Source organism: Macrobrachium nipponense, chromosome 1 (genome assembly GCF_015104395.2).
Source record: "Macrobrachium nipponense isolate FS-2020 chromosome 1, ASM1510439v2, whole genome shotgun sequence".
NCBI classification, from domain to species: Eukaryota; Metazoa; Arthropoda; class Malacostraca; order Decapoda; family Palaemonidae; genus Macrobrachium; species Macrobrachium nipponense.
In genome coordinates, this window is record NC_087200.1 from 195,574,724 (window position 1) to 195,602,644 (window position 27,921).

The 27,921-nt window shown below is 37.8% G+C and overlaps 2 protein-coding genes across 3 annotated transcripts; both read left to right on the top strand.

Moving 5' to 3' along the window:
• The first annotated feature begins 4,663 nt into the window (after window positions 1-4,663).
• On the top strand, window positions 4,664-11,831 carry LOC135220330 (uncharacterized). Its single transcript, XM_064257564.1, has 5 exons — window positions 4,664-5,160; window positions 5,428-5,596; window positions 8,323-8,531; window positions 9,090-9,200; window positions 9,900-11,831. The coding sequence occupies exons 1-5, from the start codon at window positions 4,768-4,770 to the stop codon at window positions 10,275-10,277; spliced, it is 1,260 nt and encodes a 419-aa protein (XP_064113634.1). The 5' UTR covers window positions 4,664-4,767; the 3' UTR covers window positions 10,278-11,831.
• Window positions 11,832-14,944: 3,113 nt separating this feature from the next.
• LOC135219983 (UDP-xylose and UDP-N-acetylglucosamine transporter-like) lies at window positions 14,945-27,008 on the top strand. 2 transcript variants are annotated; one of them, XM_064257250.1, is made up of 8 exons: window positions 14,945-15,208; window positions 18,370-18,473; window positions 18,973-19,086; window positions 19,458-19,560; window positions 20,211-20,342; window positions 21,575-21,742; window positions 24,208-24,368; window positions 26,603-27,008. In XM_064257250.1, the coding sequence occupies exons 2-8, from the start codon at window positions 18,397-18,399 to the stop codon at window positions 26,859-26,861; spliced, it is 1,014 nt and encodes a 337-aa protein (XP_064113320.1). In that variant the 5' UTR covers window positions 14,945-15,208; window positions 18,370-18,396; the 3' UTR covers window positions 26,862-27,008. The 2 variants fall into 2 exon arrangements, with proteins under 2 accessions (XP_064113320.1, XP_064113322.1); XM_064257252.1 differs by lacking the exon at window positions 14,945-15,208 and adding an exon at window positions 17,014-17,291.
• Window positions 27,009-27,921: the final 913 nt, after the last annotated feature.

Genomic DNA, 27,921 nt, shown 5'->3' on the forward strand with positions numbered 1-27,921 from the left:
GGCTAGGATATAAAGCCTGCTGGGAAATGTGGAAAACAGTGTCAGACCATGTGAACACTGTCAAGAAGAAACACAGCAACCACTCCTTCACTACCTGCTGGAATGCAGAGAAACAGCACAGCTAAGAGGTGCAGCACAAAATGCAGTACCTGCACAAGATGCTGAGCATGCAGCTGCCATAGTCACAAAGACAATCATTGAAAACTTAGAAGAGCATGCCCAGGTGCTCTACAACCTACCTCCACCAAGGTAATCAAACTAATAAGTGAAATCAATCACCCTCATCACATCCCCTCATTGTAAGGCTCTATCCACATCATCCACTATCATTCTTTTAAAAACTTTACCTACAACTAAAATCCTCCCGCAGGGACCCAAGGGAGTAAAGAGTTGGACAACCCCACCTGCACCGCTTCTCCGATTTTCGAAAGCCTTACACTCATTCAAACTTCTTCTATAATATGACATGATGGCCCTCTCTTACTGACACCATCATCCTTCCCCTGTCCACTCCTATCTCTACAACTAAAGATACTTCCAATTTCAAAAAACTAACCATGTACCTAAAGAATCTTTTCAGATCACCTACGGGCCGAACAAGGGAAAGGCCCGTGCCAACAAGAAGTGTTGGCTTAATACAACAACAACAACAACAGCTTGGGTCAGCAGATGTTCTCCTCTCCAGGACCGGCCAGCATCTCTGTATCTCCAGAAAGCCCTTCAAGATGCCTGAGGACCTCACCAAGGAAGGGGGCATTCAAGCATCAGCATGTCCTGGGCAGCAGCTGCTATCCCCTCAAGGAAGACACCTTTCATAGCCACCCCTACAGACACAAAGGAGACTGCTGGTGGTACTGGTCCAGTACCACAGGGCCGGAAGAAGAACCCCTCTCGTTTTTGTCCTCTTGGACAAAAACGAGAGGCTGGTGGGGGTGTGGTTGGAGCATGAGGACGGATCTATTTATAACAAAGGCCTGACAGCCTTTAAGGATAAGCTGAAAGTGTGGAAGACCTTTGAGGACAAGGGAAAGTCACTATGAAGCTCCAGACATGGTTCACCTCCCTCAGGAGCCCCTTTGGGCGTCTCACTGCCAAGAAGAGTGGCCAAGGGGTGGGCACTGGGCACACAACTGACGGACCGGGAGAAGTGGATTCTCAACATCTTCCACTTCCTCAAGACCCACATTGTCCAATAAAAGAAGCCCAAGTTGTTGGGACTACCAATGGTATGTATATTATGTTTTGCTATTTCATAAATGTACATACAACCTTGTCTTTCAGAAGTACATTTTTTTACGTTCTCTCATACATGTTCCATCTCTTTAATCTGCTCAAAGTGCTTGCCACTTCCCTACAGTTGCCCTGGCCCTGTCTGTGCCTGTCATGCCTCTTATTACCACGGCCTCGTCACCGGATGAGCCACGTCTGCCATAGACGAGCCCCATCCGAGGAAGTCATGGAAGCCAGACGAAGTTCTCCTGAAAAACAATGATGCAGCAGTTTGATAGTCTGCGGGACAGGATGCAGACGTTTGGCTGCAAGGTCAAGGACCCAGATATGGCTCACTGGCAGAGCTTCCTATACGAAATGGCCAAGGACTGTATTTGGGTGGATCCTGACCTCTGTTGCACTGAAGACCGAGCTCTTCACTATTAAGAGGTTTCAGAGGGCCACCCACTCGCAGTCCCCATGGACAGTGATCCTAAATACCTAAATACCTTGGCTGAATCTCCGTAGCTTGCAACAATGGCCCTGCTGGTCTCTGGGACAAAGCTACTTATGGTGTGAGCTGCTCAGAATACATATTGCAGAGTCTATTGTATGAATCACGCATGGAGTGGCAAGATAAGTAGAGTGATAGCTACACTGTAGGGGCTGGGCCTATGTATAACAAGGCGCCCTGTTGGATGTTATGACCTGCGATGTTATACACAAGTATCTGTTTGTGTACTTCCCATCCTCGTCGGAGTGACATCGATTGCGATGAGAGTTTCTGAGTTTTGTTAGTATCTTCTTTGGGTATAAAGGTGAAGATGTTCAAACTCATGTTGATAAACTTAACAATGTATTTGCGAAACTACATCTCTTGAGTACAGGCAAGAAGTGGTTCAGAGAACTTGATTCTAGGAGAAGAAGTAGAGTTCTGAGTTACAATGCATTTACAAAATCATAGGAGAGCAAAGCTTAGCTCAGCATACTAACATACAAACAGACGAACATATGAGAGGAAGTCACGTAGTCGTCTGTAGGTTATAGGTCACCATGTTCTCAGGCGAAAGCACTGTGACCTGTTTTACACAACAATGGATTTGATTACCACAGGCAAATGCAAACCAGGGCGCTGATACAACACGCCAGGGTTTAGCTTGCATTCTTTTATCAATCCCTATCACACTCCTTGCTATCTCGTCGGTGACCCCTTGGGTCATCGGCTTATTTATATATGAAATATATATTTTAAATGTATCACTTACACACGTAGGCTTGGTTCAATGGGCCGTCTCCAGAATTTGTGTTGCTTCTGAATGTAAGGTATGACAATTTCAACTATTTTACTGAAGAGGGCCTTGTCAATTTGGGTAAAATTCCTGTACAGGTTTTCATAGTGGCCATACTCCAGTCTTCTTTGTAGGTATGGCCAATCCCAGACCCTCCTTTGCCCTCTTCTGGTTTTTCCTTGTACAATGCATCTTCACTAATTACGTACACCAGTATCCAACCTTGTACATAATCCTAGGTGGCCCCCATTAAATCTTGTTGAGGGTGTTTGGTGGTGTTACAAGTTCGAGCATGTCCTCAAAGTTCTCCATGACGATTCAGAGCGTGGGGGAGAGTACTTCTTGCTGCACGAAGATGACAGAGGAAAATGGTATGGCCTGTGTGCAGACTGGCCCTTTTGTACCCTACAATCCCATACACACCGTGTGGGTAGGGATGATGTGAGGTTGACGTAAGTCAGTAACGCACAACGTTACACATACGGTATATGTACATCAGTGTTACATTGCTTTGCCACGCACTACCTATGGAAGTGCAGCCGTTTGTTGCGCTAGTTCCGGTGACTGTCACGTCATGCTTGCGTATACATTTGCAGCGCACTATAATATGCTTTCTTTACGCATATCGGCCCGTGTCATGTATCCAGCAGATTGTGGCTATTTCACCATGCATATGGCCACGTTTCACATATGTTAGCATACACCGCCTTGATACGTGAACGTGTGACCATAGCATAAATGCAAATAAATTATAGTAGGGTCAAATTGGTTCCTTTCTTTCAACTGGTAAAGTTTCTTCAGTACTCAAACTTTGTATAAAAATAATAAAATAAAAATGTAAACTTGGAAATATAACAGAAAAAACCATATCACGTAGAATGCTGAAGATACCAGTGGAGTTAGACTAGCAATTTCCTGGAACAGAAATCAAGACGAATTTGATTTAATGGGGCATTTCAACATTTCCGTATCATCCAATCGCTTTTTTTTTCTCTCATTAAATTATTTTAGACTTTCCTGGCCACATCATGTCGTTAGTTACCGTACTTCTCGTAACTCGACCACAAAAAAAAAAAAAAATATAAGTAGGAATCTTCTAAATAACCTATAATTTTCCAGCTCAAAATTATCTCCACTTACCAGAACTAACAGCACCCCCTTTTTCCCCCCCATCCCCCTCATTCCTGGGAATATGAAGTTCCCTTCATGTCTGTGTTCCAGTATCCTACTGGAATCGGGAGGAAGAGGTTGCATTTGCTTGTGAGTATGAAGCGTATCCCATCTGGGAATATGCGCACGACAATTAAGAATGCTACTTTCTTTTCATTTATTTATCAAACATTTATCGAAAGTGCTTCTTCATATTTATAATCACATCACTGCGATGTTTCTGTTGTGCTTGGGTTTGTTTTAATTTTTTAAAATTCAATCAAAGTATTTAAAATTGATTTGTAATAATTTTCAAAGCTCGTTTCATTACGTCAAATTTAGTGATCTTGCAAAGTTGCGAATCTGATTTCTTAGTGACAGTGTTATACGGTGTGTACTGTGCAAATACACACTTTTTTGTAGATAGTATACGTTGCTTTTTCTGAAGAATATTTTGACAGATAAAATCATGCATAATATACAGGAAGAGGGTGAAAATAATAATAATATAAAAGAAAAAGTAGAATAGATTATAAAAAATTCTTTGCTCAATAAACCTTATTTTTTTATTACTGAATTTATCTCATTATTTGATAGATAAGGGACTATTGTAATGAATGTATTAGTATATATGTAGTTTTTTTTTTATTTTAATATAACAATTTTAGTTGTAGATACATTTATTACATGATTGATTCTTTCCCAAGCTTGGTAGAAAATACTGGTATGAAGCGAGTTCTTTCAAAATATAGACTATAAGCCTAGTGATGTCACTGATATCCATTATATCCTCTTTGTGTTTTGTAATTTACTTACTTTTATTCATTCTTTTTTATTTGTCGATTTATTCTTTTAGCTTCTAATAAATTTCCTCTCTTTATTTCCAATTATCGTCTGTTTCTTCTTTCAAATGAGCACCATATTCTTTGGAAACTTGAATTTCAAGTCTATGGCCCTTTGGTGGGGTTGTTCTAATGGAATAGAGTTCATCTTCGAAATATAATGTTTGAATGATAATAATAATTCTGTTATCCACCATTACCATCCGATTGCTAATCGTATCAAAATGAAGTTGACATCTCTCTCAGGTTTAGCGTCCTTACTTAAAATTTAAGTGAAAATGAGGTACTACCCGGGTAACCTGACAGACATGTACGAAGACCACATAGGCCTAGAAGGATTCCTCGCAGGAAATCTCACGGAAGGAAGGGCACTTCATGGAAAATTTATGCCAGACTTCGAGATACACAATACTGCAACCACGGCCGACGAAATGACATCGACTAGGCCTATTCGCACGACTACAGAAGGAGGTCAAAACTGGATTGTGGTCGGCGAGAGTACCGTGACGACCATTATGGAATGCCAGAGGTCACCTGGATGGTGGAAGTTGGCAGGTGGGGTCATCGGAGCCGTTGGGTTTGTGGGCGTTTTCGTGAGCTGCATGGCCATCGTTCTTACCCGGCGTGCGCAGAAGATGAAGACAATAGTTAACTCTGCGCTTGTGTGGCAGGTATAGGCCTATAAGTTTGCTAGGGGCGCGCCAAATGTGACGTCATATTTCTTTTGTATATTTGTGGTTATAAATGTTTTACCTAGTTTATTTATTAGTTAATGTGCGCCTTTTGTAATGGATAAAATCTGAAGTATCCTGTATACATTAAAATTCACGAATTATACCTAAAACATAGTTTTCATATAGTACCATTCATAAAGTCAAATTGCCTATAACCTTCCAGAGGCCACTTTCCACACAAGATTTTTTTCTTTATTTTTCCAGGCATTCGTAGCCGCAGTGTCTCTCGCTGTTTCCAGCACCCTGGACACGATCCTCATGAGTTTCGACTGCACCTACTTCAGCAACGCCGTCAGGCTGTCACTGTGTAGGGCGTCTTTCATTGTCTACCTGTTCTCCATGTGCCACTACTTCTACGCATCGGTTATTGTGGGTGGGTGTCTTCTATTGGGGTTACTATGCTCCTCTCTCTCTCTCTCTCTCTCTCTCTCTCTCTCTCTCTCTCTCTCTCCTTGTATCAGGATTTCGTATCTTCTACGGTATCAGTCTAATGTTTTATTTCTTTTTTGATTTTGCTTAATTCTTAACTTCTCTCAATTTGAAGAACGGGCCAAATTATCCAAAACATCGGTATTTCTTATGGTTGCTCTCTCTCTCTCTCTCTCTCTCTTCTCTCTCTCTCTCTCTCTCTCTCTCTCTCTCTCTCTCTCTCAGGTTGGCTAGTGCCTTTAAAAACTCAAACTACGTATCCAAGCAACTCTAAAAAAAAAAAAAAAAAAAAACAAAAAAAAAAAAAAAAAAAAAAAAAAAAAAAAAAAAAAATCCTACTTCACTGTATGTTTCACACGGTACTACAGTTTCAAAATGAGAGTTCGCCTTTTGAAATATTCTGTTACTCCCTTAGAAATCTTTATTTATTTATTTATTTATTTTTTAATTGTGAAATAACAATTAACAAAGTACTGGCCTATTTTGATTTGGTGTGTGTGTGTGTGTGTTGTGTGTGTGTGCGTGCGTGTGTAACTAACTATGAGTCTAGCAACATTTTTTCTTTTGTGAATGCGAGTTATCTTATGCACATTAGTCCAAGGTTGCGAAATCCCATTTTTTTCCAAGTAGTGGATACTGTTTATCTACTATACATTGCAGATGGTGACTTGATAATAGTCTCAAAAGATTTTAATGCCTCAAAGTTGGCAAATACTTTTACTAAATGCGTAAACGTAAACGAAATCTCACGTAATAGATTAATCATAGCTGGTACAGGTTCCTATTCGCTCACTCCAAAGGGTTCAGAGGCATTCAACTTGAAAAGGTTTCACTTAATAAGTTTATACCTTTTGAAAAAGAACCCCACAAAATCACTTTGTAACTTGTTTACTTCTAAGTGTTTACATTTAATTTTACTCCACACTCGAGTACTTTCAGGCCCTATCTGTGGCCCATTTTCAAGAGATGTTTGGGATGTCAGGCTGAGTCAAGGCCCAGCAGTCTTCTGGAACTTCTTCTCGTTGAGCTGTCATTTATGTGATGGCTGTTCTGGTTTCCTTCCTTGAGAGTTGCCAATCCCCTCTTGTCGCTCTGATATCCTGAGCTGAAGGTCAATGGGTTTGACCCATGTGGTAAGGGAGTGGTCACCAAAAGTCTGTTGGGTTCTTGGATTCTAGTCCTTATCCCCTACCTGATTCCCCCACATATATGTCTCCACAATTGTTGCAATTGATTACGTATACCCCCGTTAAAAAAGATTTCTAGCTTTGTTGAGTGCCCTTTTTCTGAACCATTCCGGGTATGCTAATGCATCGAAGCTTTTATCGATGTAATTTTTTTCTTGCTCAATCTTGCAAGGGTCACACGTTCTCATTGCCCTAAGAAATAAACCTGTTAGAACCCCTATTTTTATATCATGACTGTGAAAAGAGAAGAAATGAATATATGAGTTTGTATGCGTGGGCTTTCTATATGTGCTGAATTCATATCCCGTTTCTTTTCTTTCTATGGGTATGCCTAAGAAGGGCAGTTTATTATTGTTACTTTTCTCTAAAGTGAACTGGATATTGTTATCAAACTTATTGAGTCCGTCTAGAAAAGTTTCTATTTCATTTTCACCACCTTGCAGAATAGCAAAAATATCATCCACATATCTCCACCACCCTTGCAGTTTTAAGTTAGGGACATTAACATTAGGAACTAGATTAGTTTCGAAATATTTCATAAAGATGTTAGCGAGTATAGGTGATAATAAGGACCCCATAGCTACTCCATATTTCTGTTAGTAAACTTGTCCCTCGAACGTGAAATAAGTATCACTAACACACAATTTAATCAACTCAAGGAAGACGCCTATTTCGATGTTTGGATTGAAAATACCCTCGTTATGTTTAGTGTGCAGGAATTTTAATACTTTATCTAAGGGGAGTAAAATTAAATGTAAATACTTAGAAGTAAACAAGTTACAAAGGGATTTTGTGGGTTTCTTTTTCAAACTTCAGAAGAAAACTGAAAGAAGTTTTGGTTTGGTTTATACCTTTTATCATCCATTTTTCCAAATGACCTGTCTTCGCTTGTCATTTATTGTTACTCTCTTTTCCAAGTATTTGATGTTTTTCTATATTATTTTTAGTCGTCATTATAGCTTTATTACTTTCTTTGACTTCACCAAATTGAGTGTTTGTTGTAATTTTTAATATTTCCTTCGTCTGCAATAAATACGTAAGAATAATTCCTTGCAGTTAATTTATCCTCTGTAATGTTGTACATCTTCATCATCACTTATCGTAATCACTTCCTTTTCTAATTACCTCCGTTCCCCCCTAAAAGGTTAAGATGACAACAATAAGCTTATTGGGCACAATTTTCCGTGTCGAAAATGATGACAATGGTTCCAGGTCCACAATAATATCAAATGTGAGTATAAGGTCTTTAATGAATAATAAAGACCTTATACTCACATGCGATGTTATTGTGGACCTGCAACCAATAACCTTATTATTATTTTCATTTTATTATTGTTAGGGTTGTCTATGTTTTTGGCCTTGATAACCAATGCTTCCCAAGTTAACATAAATTTGAACTTTTAAGGCTAGGCCTATGGATTCCCCAAATTATCAGTCAAGGGATTTCAGCGTCTAAAGTTCGGTGTTTTTTCTTCTTCATCAGCCATGTACCGCGTCGTCTGTACATCCTGGTCATCCGTCCTCTTGGGCGTGAGCGACGATGCCCAGAAGGTCATGGCGATAGTGCCCTCCGTCGTTTGCGCAGTCTTGACGTCTATCTGCGCCCTTTACAAGGCCTACAAGAAGCATCCTTTCATCCTGAACTGTGCCTACGGAACGGAGCCACCTGTCAAGGCGCCTCCCTTCTTTAAGGTGAGACTCTCTCTCTCTCTCTCTCTCTCTCTCTCTCTCTCTCTCTCTCTTCTCAATATAAGTCTACTAACAGTATCCACCTTCTTATTGTAAAACTAACTGCTGTTCGAATTATCTACCTTTGTTTGTATAAACCTTTTAATCTACCAGCTAAAGGACGAGCAGTATAGGTCTAGGTGCAACAGGTCTATTTTCATGATTCCAGGTTCATACCATTTACTATTACTCCTATTTCATAACAGTCTAATCGAAAAAGAGCAACATTTATCTGTAAAAAGCTCACCCAAGATCCTTAGAATCATTACATAAAGCTCGTATAGTTCTTTTATAGCTATGAGCTTAATTTCTTGCATATCACAGCTCTCCCTAGAACTAGGTGCAATAGGCCTATTTTCATGGCAGATATTTCATTGAATTCCACTGCTCTGCCTGCTGGGACTAAGTGCAATAGGCCTATTTTCTTATCGGAAGGTATTTCTTTGCATTCCACAGTTCTACCTGTTGAGACTAGGAGCAATAGGCCTATTTTCATATCAAGTATTTTCTTTCATTCCACAGCTATGCCTGATCGTCATTCCTGTCGCCAGCGAAGCCGGGACCATGTTGCTCTACGCCTACATCGTCTACGTGTCCTCAAACGAAAAACCCAAGAACGGCCTGGATGCCAAGGTAGGTCATCGTCTAACTCTTCTTTTAAATGTTACCAGTTTTTACCAAAGGCTGATTTTGCATATTTTGGTGTTTTGATTCATTAATAGAGGTTACGATGAATGAGTTCTGTGTTGGAGTCTGTTGTATCTAAATTGATGATATCGTGAAGTTTGAATATTTATTCCTGCTTAAAATGTTTAGATAATGTAAGATGTACCTTATAATTACGCTGACGAAGGTTTTATGCAGTGTTCTTCTCCCCTGGCTGCAACTCTTTCATTCATTTGACTGTAGACCTACCCTTATTTCTTCCACGTTGCTTTCCACTCTCTTCTAACGATTGTTTCATAGTTCCTCCTGTCCTGTTAGCCTTTGAAACCCTTTTACTCTTAATTTCCCCTGAATGACCTTATCATAAATCCAAGCACTTGGTAACAGGTCTAATTTCTATATCCAAACATTGGTCCTTAGAATACTATAGCTGGTTCACTTAAGGTAGATTCTTGGAAGAGCCCTATGCTTACGATAAGTTTGTTTGGCGGCCGCTGATTGGCTGGTACCGGAGATAGGCAGCTCCCAGCCAATCAGCGGCCGCCAAACAAAGGTCTCTAAGGCTCGCCCAAGAATCTAACTTAATTAAGCGAACCAGCTATAATGCCCTACGGTTTTAGCAAAAGAGAGGCAGTGTCACAGAATCCCTGCTCTTATCCCCCACAGGGAAACCATAAACGCCGGCGTAACTTCAACTTAGTCACGGCCAGAGCTGGCTTGATCCAGTCTCTGATCATGGCCGTGTTCTGCGTCCACCCGGCCGTGGTGTCGGCCATGCAGACGCACATGGTCAGAGTCGACGTCTCTGTCGTCATCATTCGCGTCTCGACTCACGTGACCCAGGGCATCGTGGGACCCGTTCTGATGTTCTTCTTGTCGTCGGAGCTCAGGAAATGCGCCTCGGAGCTGTGTCCCTTCAAGGGGTTGTTCAGCCAGGGAAGAGCGATGAAGTCTCTGTTCTCCAGAGACTTCTTCCATCGCTACAGCAGAGACGGGGTGAACAACAATCAGGTTTCCCCTGTGACTTCTGGACAGGATTTTTGATGAGATAAGGAGCCATTGTTCTTGAAAAAGAAAAAAAAACCTAATCTCTGATTAGAGTAGCATTTCCTCTATCTTAGGCCTACGCGCATGCTCTAATCACCTAAGATCTAAGTCATGTAGCGTTACTGAGTATATGATGATTAATATGATATTAATTTCATAAGGCAATTTAGGGCCGCAAAGCAAATTAAGTGTAATTAGAACACCTAAAATATATTACTGCAGAATAAATAGGCGATTACGACTAGAACTTTTAAAAATATATTGACTTTAAGTGGAGTTAGCTGTTTGTGGTAAGGTATTCTTGAATGGAAATCATATAAAATATTAATAATTATTATAATAATTCAGCCATCAGTAACTTGTGACAGATATTTATCAGAACATTCATACCAATATTAAAATTTATAGATTTATTGGTAATTAAAAAAAAGGGCTTAGTTATGTTGTAAAATTCAGTGCAATAAAGGGAATCCATTGAACAATCTCCTTCTGAATGTCATTCCAAGATGCTTAGAATTCGTTTATTAAGAAAATCATATTAAGAATATTAAAAATTGCTTAAAATACTATACATTGAATAATGATGACGTCATATGGTTCACTCGACAGTTAATTTAAAAAATGGAGTGATTTGCTTTCTCATTTTCATTCTGACACAAGAAGGAAGGAAAATGACACTCGAATTTTTTAAAGTGACACAGCAGAAGGAAGAAAAACTAAAGTTGATAGATACACTCATGTTAAGTGTGTCAATGTCTTTTTAAATGGATTGTGTTATTTATAGTCTTACAAACATGTACTGAAATTTTTTGGTTATGTTATATCTTATCTATTAATTTATGACTATATGTCTATATATATGTGTGTGCTTTTTAATGTACTGACAAATAATGATTATTAATTTTAATACATATTATTATACGTACCATATATGTTGGTTTTAGTGAACAGATTATTTTACAAAACTCACCATAAGCAATGATACTGTAGACAACTAGACTTATGGGTAATTTTCACTTAAAAAATTATTTGTAGATACAACAAAGAAATTATATTCATGATCATAAGTTCTTAATGTACATCTGTGTGTACACACCTGAGTGTATTCTGTGTATTGTGTAGAAACAGTGTCGATGTATAGCTGTTTGTAGATGACATGAACACTTGTCAATTATAGCAAGACTGCCTTCATTGTTTCTCATGTTCTAGTTTTTTTTATTTGGAAGCGGCCCCGACTGGGGATCAAGCTGAGAGGATTTTTCTCTTTTTGAAAGACCTCACACGAACATTTCTGGTTTTAAATTGGAGTTATTATACTCTTCATGATATTGATTATTTCATTAACTATTACTTAGAATATAATAATCGAATATTCCTTAATTCCTATCTAAAATTGTCTTTATAACATAAGCTCGTGTTTTAAATATTTTTAAGTGTGTTAGTAACAGCTGTAAGTTATTGTCATGAAACAGATGTACTATACTTAATAAATGGTGATTGTCAGTAACATGTGAGGGTTTCTCTCTCTCTCTCTCTCTCTCTCTCTCTCTCTCTCTCTCTCTCTCTCGTTATAAACAGAGTGGAATACTAGTAATAAGTTCCACAACATCTCATCAGTATTTGTATAGTATGAAGAATACATATATATACATATATATATACATAATATGTTTCTATACATATAATATAGTATATGTATATATATAGTATTTTTCAATTTCTATAGGCCTAAGCAGTGAATTAAACCTGCAAGATGTTATTAATTCCTAGTTTTAAAAAAATTCGATTTAAACGATAATACCTGTCATTAACCTAATTTCAAACGATAAGCTTTTTGGACCGATTTTGGAATTACAGTTCAAAAGTTTTGGAATTTTCGAAATTGCCGTCATCAGGTCATCAATTTAGCCAACTGCAATAAAACGGCTAATTGAGAATACTTAGAAGGAGACCAATTTCCCCATTAAACGATGTAATGGGTATACACACAATTTGATGAAGTTGGTCTAATAGTTAAGACAAAACTTTACCTCCTGGAATAGCTGATGTCCTCATTATGGAATCAATGTAATTGTTATAGATGCCATGTACGTATTTATACGATTAGCATAGGCCTAAGCGTATGTACGTCTTAGGCCTACTCACATGAGGTTATAAGCTACCGAGTGGCTTAGTTTAAACCTCACTTCCAACCCATTATGCGTGAGGTTTTGGATCTCTCGACTGGAAGATGGGGTTTTCGTCATTTGTTCTTCATTTTGGATCCAAGGCTTTCTAGTGACAAGCGTATGTAGAGAAAGTGTGGACTTTATAAAGACATATCTAGTGAGTATACATTATATATATATATATATATATATATATATATATGTGTGTGTGTGTGTGTATATATATATACATATATATATATATATATATATATATATATATATGTATGTATACATTATATGTGTATATATATACATATATATATATATATATATATATATGTATAACTGAATCACAAAAGTTTGGAACGTGATAAATCCATAAATAAAGGTATAAGCCACGAGGGAAAAATAAACAACGGAGTTTCCGCAAGATCTTTCGACGTTCAACGCCCTTTACTTAGCAGATGAACTGACATGAGGAATGGACAATACAAGAAAGGTCGTATAACTGACTGATAGGGATTATATATATATATATATATATATATATATATATATATATATATAAATATATATATATATATATATATATATATATATATATATATGTGTGTGTGTGTGTGTATAATGATTTATCCAAGTCTAGGTAATTAGCACAGACACCAAATTCCTCCTATATAAAAAAAAATAATAATAACAAAAATCCGATTAACAGATTGTTAGTAATCTCCTCTGATAAGATAACGAAGCAAGGGTATTTATCAGCCACTGGGCAGCAGTTGATTTCCATGCCCGGTTTTTCGTTTAGCCCTTCACTTAATGAACAGGTATTTGAGCGTGTTTATTAAAAAAAAAAATAATGAGGCTAGAGGGCTGCAAATTGGTATGTTGATCATCCACCCTCCAATCATCAAACATACCAAATTGCAACCCTCTGGCCCCACCAGTTATTATTTTATTTAAGGTTGAAGTTAGCCATTATCGTGCTTCTGGCAACGATATAGGAAAGGCCACCACTTGGCCGTGGTTGAAGTTTCATGGGCCGCGAAAGATAGATCTATTTTCAGTGACCTTGATTATACGCATTTTTTACTTGTTTTCATTTAGGAAAGGTAACTTGATTTCTGGTAACCTGAGCCTTAAAGTATATGTGTGAATTTTATTTTTATTTAACTATATAAAGTTAACAATTATCTCTGCTAAAAAAAATGGGCACATCAACTAACGATAGTTATTTTCTTGGCTGGTTGTTATAATGATAAATGCATTATTCACAAATGAGTAGAAAGATTGTATGATAATACCATTTCAATTATTCACGGAGATTAAATGATAAAAAAATTCTGCCTTGCAAATTGATGAAAATATATAAAAAGTAGTTATATGATGTTAACATAACTTGCGAAAAATCTTATAGATTTTTTTCAATACCAAGAATTCTTGTAGAGAAAACTGTATAACGCTTCAGTTCCCTAGCATGCATACCACATGTATCCATACGTATGTATAATCATACTAATTTGACAGCTAACCTCCGATAAGGAATAAACTCATGATCACAAACCCTCTCCTTCGTAATGTTTCATGTTTTGACAAAGCATTTGATAATGACAAATTCCGTATCAACTCCAGTATGTTGAATGAAGAGGCAAAGGAAATGAAAAGTTATTATTGCAAGGCTTTCAAATTATGCGGGAAAAGATGTTGCAGTAATACAAAACGTTTGTGAACCTTAGTACGACGTAGTTTTTCCTCCCCGTTCTCTATTTCGTCCCTAGTTTAACTTCGAATCATGCCTCTATCCCTCTTGAACTAAGCTTTTCGATTCTGCATTTGCTTTAATCACAATGGTGATGATAACCGCAACAATGACAATATTTGCGTAAGACAAGCCTTTGGCGAGGAAGATGCAAAGAAAAAAATAATCGATAAACAAGTTATTCTCCCCCGTCACGTCTATATTCGAGAGGTGATCCGCGCTGTGACCACGCAGAATTGCAACCCACCTGACGAGTGGTTTATTATTATTATTATTATTATTATTATTATTATTATTATTATTATTATTATTATTAAAGAAGATCAATATTAACATGATATACAGACTATCCTTCGAATGGTTATTGCTAGACATTTCATTGAATAGTAACATTCGAAAAGGCTGTCAACGATTAGGCCTATGCTTAAACGGTTATATACTAATGGTTAGTGAGAGAGAGAGAGAGAGAGAGAAACATTGTTATTCCCTATCAACCTTGAAAACATCCCTAGAGATGTATGGGCAGGTGGTCTTCTGCAAGTCATAATGATAAGGTGAAACGTGACATAGACTCACTGCATGCTACTTTTCCTACATAATTCCGTAAGCATTCAAGAAAATTGTCGGAGAAACATTCCAAGAAACATATAAAACGCGTTCGATCTCAAAGTGCGTTACGTAACGGCGATATATCGGGACTCGAGGTTAAAAGTTTGCGTGAATCGTACGTCTGGGAGCCCTTGAGCCAAGACTTGGTTGGGGTCTGGCTCTCTCACATCTCCGACGCATATGTCTGGAGATGTGTTCATCTTCTTGCAGACTGTTTATACTATAATACAGTGTTGTTTGCGCGCCTGTTTGTATATGTATCAGTTAAATTTAGCTTTTATATGAATTATCAAGGATACATTGTGTTATTTACAGTGTGTTAGCGACGAATATTATGGAGCAAGGCTGAGAAAGATCCTTTTAAATAACTATTTTGCTGACAGAACCAACGTAACCCAGCTCACTATAAGGTAAGGTGTTGACGGTGTTACAACGTGAATAAAACTGACGTGACTTTACTTAAAAGATATTTGCATGTTTCATGTGCCCATAAGTTTATTTGTTCCGTTTGTTCCTCACTTGAAGAATAACGGAGTGAATCATTGTATTTCCTTTAATTACTCTGGAGTAAATTCCTTTTTAGTTTCCCTAACGCGTGAGAAGTTCGCTGCTGAAACCAGGTCATCAGCATCTCCGAGGAATCTTCGCTCAGGAGATTCCTCAAGAAAAAATAAACCCTTCTTTGTCATTTCAAAGCATCGTAGACCGTTTGAAATACATTTATTTTATCATTTAAATTTCACTTTTATGTCGCGGTTTGTATGTTGTATGAAAGCGAAGAAAGTACTTCTTTCCTAGACTAAGAACGAAGAAGAAGAAGAAGAAGAAAAATGTCGATGCAGTCTTGATTTACTTCAGGAAACGTTACGTAACAACCACTTTTAACAGAACACCATCGGATACTTTTGGCAAAACATTTGGCTTTTCAGTTTAATGTTACCTAAGACTCTCTCTCTCTCTCTCTCTCTCTCTCTCTCTCTCTCTCTCTCTCATACGCACGCAAACATGCATGCATTCAGCCTACGTATTGACCAATTTGATGCTTAAATGAAACGGGAATAAGGCGAGAATACACCATGAAGAATATAGGGAACCGCCCATGCCCCCCGCCCTGCTATATCCACCCCTGGAAAGATGGGAGATTATAGGTATCAGGAAAAAGCGGAAACCAGGAGATAACTCCAAGGTTCTTTTTATACCCGAGAACAGGTTTAAGGGAATAAAAGCTTATGCTTGAAATAGCAATAGTTGTAGTACTAGCAATGGCTCCATGTACGTACATGGTGGTTAGTGTAGTATGAATAATATATAAGATTATTTTTTTGCCGTTATACAATTAATCATCAATATTCAGATCATTAGTTACGTGCGTTACTTGACTTAGATGCAGTCTTTAACATTACGAGAGAGAGAGAGAGAGAGAGAGAGAGAGAGAGAGAGAGAGAGAGAGAGAGAGAGAGAGAGAGCAAAATCAGTTTATGAAAAAGATTGCAAACAATAAATGAAAAGTGTCCAAATCATAAAAAAAAATCAACGTAAGACTTTGTAGGCCTATATCTCAGTACAATTCTCGTTATTCTAGTGTTTAATCTAGACGCATTGCAGAGATAAACTGTCCAAACACTTATCTAAGCACTCTTTATGTTTGTACAGACAATTTCATCTTCTTATCACTTCATTTTAGTCTTATCTTTTTCACTAGAGCGGATCGAAGGCCACTCGTAAAGGCTTTACGGCACTCCAACGGTTCGGCAGATCGATCGAGTTGCTGTATCGATCATTAGACCAAGGTGGAATCTTCCATGTATTGTTAAGAGTAACTTGATATCCATGTGATTTCCATAATTAATACAAATTAAGCTGGTTTATCATGGAGCTGACACAGTTTAAAAACGTGATGTCAGTGAATATAGTATCAACTTGCCTCTTTTAAACATGTCGCCAAAAGTAAGCGGAGCGCTATCTACCGTCGGCAATGTGCTACGAACGCATCCCTGCTCGTAGAGTCAAACTTTTACGTTAAGTTACTTTATTTTAGCACGAAGCAAAGAGTTCAGATAGTCATCTTAGCATCGCGGGCAAGATCAACTCATCTCCATTAAAATGGGCGCCAAAGACAACACGTGGAGTGCTATCTACCGTCGAAAATCTTTGCTCAGAGATTGCCAGCTGACGGCGTTTCAGTATGCCAGCCAGGCGCTGCCTGTCGATCTGCGCTATTGCAGTCATTCCGAAGTCGACGTTACCCCCCGTTACGCGCACTGCGTAGCGCCTTAAATGCCAAGTACACTCTTATTCGTTTCGTCATTGACTGGAGTAACTATTTAAATAAGGTGCAGTGGGTACATAGTGCTAAAGGTGATGAATTTCTGATAAATCAGCCGAGTGTGCCAGCGCTTGTGGGAATACTTATACTTAGGTCAGGACAAATGCCGAGTTACTTTATGCTTCGGCACTCGCACTTTTTGTAATTGAATCGGCTCGTGATAACAGGTGAGTTATTTTTGTCGGGTGTGGAGCAGTTTTCGGTGTGTGTGTGTGTGTGTGTGTGAGTGTGCGTGTGAGCGTATTATTTACCTAGCAACTTGTCAGGCTGTCAATAGTACTGCAGGAGCATTGGTTTATGTTTACCATAAGTATATATATATATATATATATATATATATTCTAGTATATCTACTATATTGATTGTATTTTTGCATCCTGCGACACACACACACATACACACACACACACACACACACACACACACACACACACACATATATATTATATATATATATATATATATATATTTATATATATATATATATGTGTGTGTGTGTGTGTTGTGTGTGTGTGTGCTGTGTGTGTTGGTGTTGATATACAGTTGTGACTATACCTGGAAAAAGAGGAACCCTACCAAATTCATATAATTTGGGACCCCCACCCCAGTAGGCGTATAAGGAGTTAGTAAGCTAGATTTTTAAAGGAACATTCTCTTCTCTCTCTCTCTCTCTCTCTCTCTCTCTCTCTCTGCTCCTACGTGTTTATGATATGTATGTAAACGTGCATACTGAAAAATAAGTGTTTTTGCTTTGTATGTACATAAAGTAACGTAGGCAAATTCGCGAGATCTTTCGTTTTATGTACTGTATCAATGTACCGAATGTAATGCATATCATATATATTAACTGCTAGTGTTTGTGTGTGCGTACGAGCGTGCACACGAATCCACTGGTGGATATAATGTGGTATTAGTAGGCTACAACACCTGTGCTTCTCGATCACCACTTTTGGAAATCATTGGAACGAAAGCTTTCCCGAATATGTAGTCAGTAAGAACGTATATATACTTTTATAAGTATTCTCATAATAATAATAATAATAATAATAATAATAATAATAATATTACTAATAATAATAATAATAATAATATATAATAATAATAATAATAATAATAATAAGGATACTTTTCAGATACCCTGTAATTAATGTATCATGCAAAAAGAAACCACTTTAGCAGCCTTCTAAAAAGCAAAAAAATTAGAACGTTGAGGATAATTGATTTTTGACCATCTTTCCTCGACAGACTGTAGGGAAGAAGAGCGACTGAAAGATGGGGGCTGTCAGCGCCATCCTTTTCGTTTTCATCGGTTGCTGTAGCAACGTCGTGTTCCTCGAACTGTTGGTCAAGTAAGTATCCAAATAAAATGACAAGAAGCCCAAGTTTTTTTTATCAGTAAGTTAAAATTTATTAGACGCCCCTGAGGAGCGTCCTTAGAAGTGCGTATAGAAAACGGGGATAAGCATCTCTCATATGAAAAGCTATTTGAAATCAGTATTAATATTTATCGTATTATCTCGGAACTGGATTCTATGAACTGAATTCCTATGTAGTACCTGTTAAGAAGCATTCAGCAAGCAAACGAGCTTTCCGGTAATGAAGAATATAATGAAACTATGATGAGTATAATGCAAGCAATGAATATCGTGCTGTCCTCGGAATAATGATCATATCCCGCACATTAGATAGCAATGAAAAACATCGGACTCAGAAAAACATGGGAAATTAAAGGTATATATTCGTGTTTGTGACGAAGGGGGAGAAGTGAAGGGCATTCCTGTATATGTAATGAGTTGTTTATGATGTTATCTTGTTAATTCATTTACCGTTTTTTTTTTCCATCGGCAGAGATGAACCGGCTTGCGGGAACATCATCACGTTTTTCCAGTTCCTCTTCATCGCAGTGGAAGGCTTCGTAAGCGTCACGAACTTCGGCCAGACTAAAAATGTCATTCCAATCAAGTAAGTGACGTAAAATGGGAACAGAGACTTATTTCTCTGTCCATTAGTGCTCCTATCTCATCGTCCTACTGTATAAACGCTCCCGAAATTGGAAGAAAGTTTATTTTATCTCCTTGTCCTATTAGTGCTCCTATATTAGAAGTAAGTTCTTATCATACTGTCCTATTAGTGCTCCTATATTAGAAGAAAGTTCTCATCATACTGCCCTATTAGTGCTTCTAAATTGGAAGATAATATCTGTATTTCATGGTCATGTCGGCCTAAAGTTGACGTTCATGGTGCGCATGCGTCTATCCAAGCAACAACAATGTCATTATTATTCTATTCACGCTAACCTCCCTCTCTCTCTCGCTCTTTCTCTCTCTCTTCAGGGAATACCTCATCCTAGTCTTCATGTTCTTCACCGTCAACGTCACCAACAACATGGCCTTCGGGTTCAAGATATCCATGCCACTGCACATCATTTTCAGGAGTGTAAGTTGCAAGAAGTAACGAGGGTCACGTGCTCTCTCGCCTAGACCGATGGCGGTTTGTCATATGTAGTTGTTCGCTTTTAAAGGAATTAAATCTAATTTAATGATTATTCTAGGTCTGTTGACTTGTCAAAATTTGATTGAAAAATTAAGTTCGTTTTTAATTATATTAACGCCAATTTAGTGGCTATTCTAGGTCTGTTAGCTTAAATTTTGTTAACTATTTGAGCAGTAGTCTCATTTGGTAATTAAATTGCAACTTATGAAAAATTAAGCTACTACAGCTGTATGTACATAAACATAAGCACCATTTTATGTATGCATATGTATAGGTTGGGGAAACAAATTCCTAATTTGCGTATATGTACGTGTTCTTATTTAATTTAAATAAATATATGTTTTGTGTACATATATGGAAATAAGTTTGCCAACTTTATGTCAGTCTATGTATTTAGCATGTGATTAACTTTTGACTAATCATGTAATTAGCATATGAATTCATGACCAACTCTTGTGGAACATCCAACATTCATTAAAAGATAGGTAGATAGATAGATAGACCCAAGTTTCGTGCACGTGTGCACGAGGTTATGAATACACGCTTCTACGTACAGTAAATGTTACCCTGATCATTTTTTTAAATGCTTTCAGGGAGGACTCATTGCGAGCCTGATCATGGGCGTGTTAGTCCTGGGCAGGAAATACACCAGGACGAAGTACGCCTCGGTTCTCATGATCACGTTAGGGACCATCATCTGCACGCTGGCCTCGGCGGAAAACTTGGTAAGAGAGAAACAAATAATGTATTCTCCGTTTTTTCAGATTAGTCCAAAATGGCGCAGGCCAACTCGTAGAATAGGTTGCCACCACATCCGATCAATTGTTTCAACATTGTCTTTTGATTGCAGTTATTGTATAATCATAGTCTGTATATATTCAGTTTAAGAATTATGTGGTTATAGCCTTCTATAGCCAATTGTAATATATGTGAGACAGTCTCCGTTATGTCTTCTACAGTCATTTGGTTTACTAAATTAGACCTAGCTGTATAGGCAAGCCCTCAGTCCGAAATATACAAGCATGCAATCACATACACACGGACACACCGTCCGTGTATAGATAATGTTCCCGAAACCACAAATTGCTTGAGTACTTTTACTCAAGAGTCACAAGACGAAGTAACAAAGGTACTCTGTTGAACTACCTCATTTTAGGATATCCCATCTGTGCTAGACTTAGTAGTCCAGTTACTTGACAAAATAGCCAACAACACCGCAGAGCTTGTAGGCGTGATCTGTTAGTTTGAGAGATTGAGGTAACTATCGTATAGCGGAGAGAGAGAGAGAGAGAGAGAGAGAGAGGGGGCAAGTGAGAGAGAGATGTGGTCAACTCCCGGACATGTGCCGCCTATAGTGAGTTGAAAATGTCAGTAATTGAAGAGATGATAGAAAAATGTATGAGACTTTTAGCGGAAAGAGAGAGAGAGAGAATGTGGTCAAGGCCTAGATATATATATGTTGTCTATAGTTTAGCTGAATAACGTTAGAGATGTACTAGATGATCGAGAGAATTTATTATAGCATATTCTCAACTAGGCTTTTATTAAGTTTTTCTCGATTTCCTACATCAGTAGTACTATATGCATTCCGAGTTCAGTTTCTGTGTTCTCATATTCTTTTTTTTTTTCTTTTTTTTAATAATCTCTTTAGCAGGAACAAGAAGAAGATCTAGAATTCATATAATTGGGCTGTAATATATGATATTACTAAATATTGTATGATATTACTAAATGAATATCAACCTTTGAAACGAATCACTTATCGTGGAATATTAATCGGGGTAGGCCTAGGTGTGTTATTTTACTGGCTTCATTATTTGCATAGACAGAAGTTGAATTTCCTGAATAAAAGTTTATTGAATCGTATATGAAATAATATGAAAAAGGAACAAAACAGACCCTACATTCTGTACAAATATAAAGAATCCTAATAAGAGCTTTCAAATTCTGATCACAGGACGACGAAGAACAAGTGGCCGAGGGAGGCGTGTCCAGCTTCGTCACATGGATGATGGGAATCGGAATTCTGACCTTCGCGCTCTTCATGTCGGCCAGAATGGGAATATTCCAAGAGCTGCTCTTCACCAAATACGGGAAGCATCCGAGAGAAGCCCTCTTCTATATTGTAAGGATTGTGTTTCTCGTTGTTTTTTACCTTTCTGTTTCAAGAAATCGCACTTATTTTCGTCACAATTCCTCATTTGTTTTCTCACACGACTAGACGCATAACACCTAATTAAGCTATGCGCTGAGATTCGTTCGTCCTTGTATTAGTGAATTTATTTAGTTACTCGTTTGTCGTTTGTTTTTATTAAAATTCCAGCGGCCGTTATTCGTTCATTCAGTGGTTCTCAACATTTTTTGGCACATGAACCCTTTATTCCCAGTCCCGGAGCCAGTTCGAGCCTGTCAATCTGTGATACCAACCGTCAACACCTCCCCCCCCCCCCCCCCCCTCCCTCCCTACAAAAAAAAAAAAAAAAAAAAAAAAAAAAAAAAAAAAAAAAAAAAAAAAAAAAAAAAAACAGCCCGAAACCCAGATATTCATCCTTTGGGGGGATTTCCCCCCTGGTTGAGAACCACTTATATGCGAAGGGATGAGAATGAGGCAATATGAAAATATGCTCAGATCATCTTGAACCGACTATTCAAAACGAACAGGAGATATTTCCGCGCGTTTGGCCTTGAAAAAGCAATAATTGATATCCATTTATTTTATCTTTTTTCTACCTTTACGAGTTCTGGTTACAAGCGAATCTGTGTCTTAGAACGCATTATATGAAAAGAAAGAAAGAGAGAAACAAGAACCAAGTAAAAATAGGCAAAGAGGCGAATTACGCAATAAATGAACGAACATCTTAAACGAACAATGATTTGTAAAATCGTGGCCTTGAGTTGTTTGTTCCATGAGATTTATGACGGAGTCGTTTCAGACGCTAATCATGATTACTACTGCTATTAGAGAATGGCACTTTGGAAATAGATTAACTTTGTCAAGCGTCACCATTAGATAACAAAGACCATCACAATAGATAGAATTTGATATCATAGATCCTTTTTTTTTTCCTTGAAAAATCCTCTTCATAAATCAATAATAACTTTTAATCGTTAAAAAAAAAACAAGTTTCATAAGCAACTGTCTGGGAATAAACAAACAAATTTAAAAGCCACAAGTCAGTTTAATAGACGCAGTCTCACAGACCTGACTTCCTACACAGAAGAAGAAGAAGAAGAGGAAACCCATTGATAAGTTCAACCACTTGAGACGTGACATTTTCATGGAGATTTTAAGCTGATATATGACGTAACCAAATGTCAGAATCGTGAGGAAGCTCTTTATTGGCGATAAGTCATGGTTCTTTCGTGAGCATAATGGCTGATTGTGCTCATTCTTGCAGTTATACAAGTATGCAGATATATCGTTAGTGTATTATGAGCAAATTCGCTAAAGTGTGTAGTACATGAGAGCTTAGACTTATCGATAGAAATTCCGGTCGACGATCATATGAAGTCATGGGATCTAACGTAGAATTGGCTAACGAACGCATACCACTGAATCCCCGAGAGAGAGAGAGAGAGAGAGAGAGAGAGAGAGAGAGAGAGAGAGAGAGAGAGCCAAACTGAATTGGAATGCGTTCTTCAGGCAATTACTGCCTATATATAACATGGAGCGCATCCAGAATTAAAATGCAACATAATTACTTTCTTCTTAGCTATGTAAAACAAGTATTACATGGCTGTTCTATCATTTTCTCTCTTTATATCTCTTACTAAGAATGATTCCGGTCATTAAGACTGATATATGAAATGAGTTGATCATCTGATTTTGAAATATATTTTCTACCTACGTAGATCCTGTTTAGTGTTTATCTCTACTCTTATTTACAAATATTTTTTGTCATTCAGTAGACTGTGCATATAACCTCAGAGTTTAGCTCAAGCCATGACGTTATTATTATTATTATTATTATTATTATTATTATTATTATTATTATTATTATTATTATATTACGGAGGTTAGTTTCTCCATTTCTCTAATGAGTTTCTTCGTAGCATTAGGTAAAACATACAGCAGCTGTTCAAAGTTCATTTGTTCCCGAACGTTTCGGCAGTTCTCTCTGCCATTTGCAGAAGATGGATGAAGCCAGGGTACAGACATTTTAGTCGATTGGCATCTGCTCCCAGCCATTAGGAGAGAACAGCCTACCACCCCCCCAACTCCCCCCACCCCAACGCCGTGTTTGACAGCCTAAAATCTCTGTAACCCACTGGCCAGGAAATTCCCGAGATGTATACTAGTATTGCACCAGCTGCGGTTTTTTGCCATCCTCCTAGGTTAGGTTAGGTTAGTTCGAAGCAGTTTCCATTAGTAATTTGGATGTAAGAAACATAATGAGATCATTTTCAACAAGATTCTATAGTTAGTTTTTAAGATGTGGTGTTACGCTTTTTGGAGGGAAGGTTGCATACCACTCGGTTACAGTTTGGGAATATGCGGCCGGTATGAATATGGTAGTATAGTTATACCCCTGACTTCATTCTTCTGTAATTGACAGAGAAATCTAATTATTATTATTATTATTATTCCAGCACCTGATGTCTCTCCCTGGCTTCATCCTGACGGCCGGAAGCATCGCTGACCACGCCTCCAGGTTTACGAACTCGGAGCCCCTGATGTTCTTCATCGACATACCCATCCTGTCGGTCCTACCCAGACTGTGGGTATTCCTCGCTGGCAACGTCGTCACTCAGTATCCTTTGAAACGCTATCTTGTAGGGATGGTCAGGAGGTGGATGGATGTAGTATAGAAATTATTATTGTTCTTATTATTATTCAGGAGATGGGCCCTAGTCATATGGAACAGCCCCACAGGGGCTATTGACTTGAAATTCAAGCTTCCAGAGAATATATAGAGGGCACATGCAATTTAGGTTGTCAAGCCAAGCATTGTGGTGGTACTTTCAGGTCATTCAGCGCTCGAGGCAGTGAAAGGTGGGACTTTGAGCAGTTGGACAGCAAGATACAGAAATCCAGAAGATATAGAGATGAAGAACAAGGATCTAAAGCTGGAACTGGTTGAAAACCACAGTTGCAATATGCAGCAGTAATTAGAGAGGTTTGAAGAAATGAATTGGAGACGGAGGTGAAGTAAAAGGCTAAAGATTGGGTGCAGCTATGTAACAAAATAATCTTCCAGTGTCCTTTACTAATGCCAACAGTGCACCACGCAAGTTGAAATGATGGGGATCATGAAACTGAAGAGAGAAAGAAATGGAAAAAATGGATAAGTATCAAGACCTGAAAATAGAAATGAGGTAATGGGATATGCCAGTGGAAATTGTACCCATAATCATAGGAACACCAGGGCACGATCCCAAGATCCCTGAAAAGGAATCTGGAAAAACTAGAGGCTGGAGTAGCTCCAGGACTCATGTAGAAGAGTGTGCTCCTAGAAACCGCACATAATGAGAAAAGTGATGGACTCCTAAGGAGGCAGGATGCAACCCGGAACCCCACTCCATAAGAACCACCCAGTCGGATTGGAGGACTGTGATAGAAAAAAAAAATAAATAAATAATAATTATAATAATAAATAATAATAATAATAAATAAATATATAAATAATAATAATAATAATGGGATTTTACAAAAAGTATCCGCCAGTAGCCTACAGATTTTATTCTGGTCGCAAACAGAAGTATAAACAGTAAATTTACCTGACCTTATTGCAATTTCAGTAAATGACAGAATCATAAAACAAATGTCACAACAATCTTTATATTATATTTTTATCATAAACAAAACAAACATAGAAACATACATGTTATAAAGAATGTGAGAACACCCAACTCTTGGCTTGATAATGTAGGCCAGGTGTCTGCCAGTTCCCTAAGGAATTACGGGTGACTCTTGGCGCCAATACTTTTGTCCTAGAAGTCTACTTGGCACACCATCTGTTAGCAGCTAGCAAGTGTCAGTTGTCTTGTAAGGCTGCCAAGAATAAAGTCGCCTTGCTGTAGTATTTTGTTTTGAATTCTGGTTGCAGTTCTATGGAAAAATTTTCTTTTAAGCTACTTAGAAAAGTGAGGAGCTTTGCTTACGCAACAATTGGTGGTAGACCTGCTTACTCCATGCTGCCATCTGGTGGGCTTACTGGTATTAAAGTTTATCTAAGATTAAACAAAGAAAAGGATAAAAATATTTTATTTACGGTGTTTTTATCCGATTACATGATGAGGAGGCTGAAAATTTATAATGAATCAGGGGAGTTAAAACTAAAACTCATTACAATTCTTGATTTGTTATGATGTCAAACGAATGCAGTACAATGTGTAACAACGTATGTATATTTGTACTTGAACAATCTAATATATATATATATATAATATATATATATATATATATATATATATATATATATATATATGCATGTGTGCGTGTGTGTGACTGAAATATTTTCTGTTAAAACAGAATTCCATCTAACAAAAGGAGCCCATATAAATGACTATTTGTTGGAAGTTAATTCTTTATATTTTGGAGAACAAATATCTTCCTCTACAGGGCAGGTGATGAATGAGATAAGAGTTACAGAAAAGCTGTATTCATACCAAAAGTTCCAGAAAGTCAGAGGCGTTGCGTCACTGCAATTTGACAGCTTCTTAATCGCTGTTTGGAGGAAGATTTTAACTATAATACCTAAGTCCCAAGCTCCTTTTTGAGAAGTTCATCGTATTTCTGATTGAGCAAAGTAATACGATGAACCTCTCAAAAGGAGCTTGGGACTCAGATATTATAGATAAAATCTTCCTCCAACCAGCAATGAAGACGATTAAGAAGCTGTCATCTTAAGTGACGTAACTAAAGGCTGACCTCCGGAACTCTTGGTATGATTTAGTATAGCTTTTCTGTGGTCCTTTCATTATGTATTTATTTACAATTTTATCCTAATTATTTAAAACATTATTTTCCTTAACGAACATTCAGATTCTTATGTGTAAGCTCCGTGTTCCGCCTGACATCCGAATGCAGTTCCCTCACTGTGACTCTGGTTCTGACACTGAGGAAGTTTGCGTCTCTGGTCTTCTCCATCATCTACTTCCAGAACCCCTTCACCTTCTACCACTGGGTGGGGACCGTTCTCGTCTTCGCTGGAACTCTCCTCTTCACGGGGGTCATAGGGCCTGCGGCAGCGCCCTCAGTTGAACAGAAGACATCGGACGCTGAGCATGACAAGGAAGAGTGATGGATGGTTCTAGGATACTTAAGATTGGTAACACATTGTGGACAGTATTGCCAATTCTTCACCGATGAAAGACATGACAGCATGAGAGTGAAGTTTATCCTGATGATTTGTTGATATTTTGCACAATAAAGTTTATTCTTAATACAACGCTGTTGCATTGATGTTTGCAAGTTAGCTCCATAGGAGTTTAGTCTCAGTCATTTTTATGGTAGTTATGACACAAGGATGAAAATGGAGATGGTTGGACATGTCCTTAGCACAACTCCTGGAAGAATTTTGCTTAAGTGTCCAGCTGGGCTCCTCTGGGCATCAGAAGAGTTGGAAGACCTAAGCTTTAATTTTGATGAGTGGAGACTAGTGGAAGATAAAGCACAAGGAAAACCTGAGTTGAATTTATCTTTCTCCACCTCATCTCATTAAAAAAAAAACTATGGAGTTTCCAAAGTATTGAGTATGGAGAAACCTAGGAAAAAATAAGAGGCAAAAGAAAAAAAACATCAGGCCAATAACGTCCATAAATATATAAATAGCCTAATTCTATTACAACTAGATCTCAGTGAAGCATTTGATATAGCAATGCCTTCACTTAAGAAGAGACTTTAACACAAGATCGAAAAGTAATTCTGCATTAAATATTGCGGGGTTTTCTCGAACCGACGTGAATTAGTGTAGTTATACATTATAATTATCACTCATCACAAAAAAGACATAGACAAAGTATAAGGGTTATCTTATTATAAATTATATAATATAAATATCGGTCATAAACAGTTAAAGAAACAGAAACTAAAGAAAATGAAACTTATGAACTGAAGGGTGGCAAAAAAATAAATAAATAAATGAATAAAATAAAAAACCTGCTAAGTCTTAATGTTAAACCGACAGGGGATGACATTACTTACAAGGTAAGTCACCCTGGAGCTCTACAAAATTACTTGAGAGCGGTGCATCAGTCTAAATGATAAAAGCAACTGGCTAATGATTAATAACCTAACAGCTAAAGCCTTGGATTTACACTTAGGAAAAAGGCCGATTATAAACTAATGAAGGAAAAACAATC

Excerpts from the sequence above, each read along its gene's own strand:
- LOC135220330 (XM_064257564.1), top strand. The coding sequence starts at position 4,768 with ATGAGGTACTACCCGGGTAACCTGACAGACATGTACGAAGACCACATA. Across the intron at positions 5,597-8,322 it reads CTACGCATCGGTTATTGTGG|CCATGTACCGCGTCGTCTGT; the intron begins GTGGGTGTCTTC and ends CTTCTTCATCAG. Across the intron at positions 9,201-9,899 it reads AGAACGGCCTGGATGCCAAG|GGAAACCATAAACGCCGGCG; the intron begins GTAGGTCATCGT and ends TATCCCCCACAG.
- LOC135219983 (XM_064257250.1), top strand. The coding sequence starts at position 18,397 with ATGGGGGCTGTCAGCGCCATCCTTTTCGTTTTCATCGGTTGCTGTAGC. Across the intron at positions 19,561-20,210 it reads TGCACATCATTTTCAGGAGT|GGAGGACTCATTGCGAGCCT; the intron begins GTAAGTTGCAAG and ends AAATGCTTTCAG. Across the intron at positions 21,743-24,207 it reads GAGAAGCCCTCTTCTATATT|CACCTGATGTCTCTCCCTGG; the intron begins GTAAGGATTGTG and ends TTATTATTCCAG.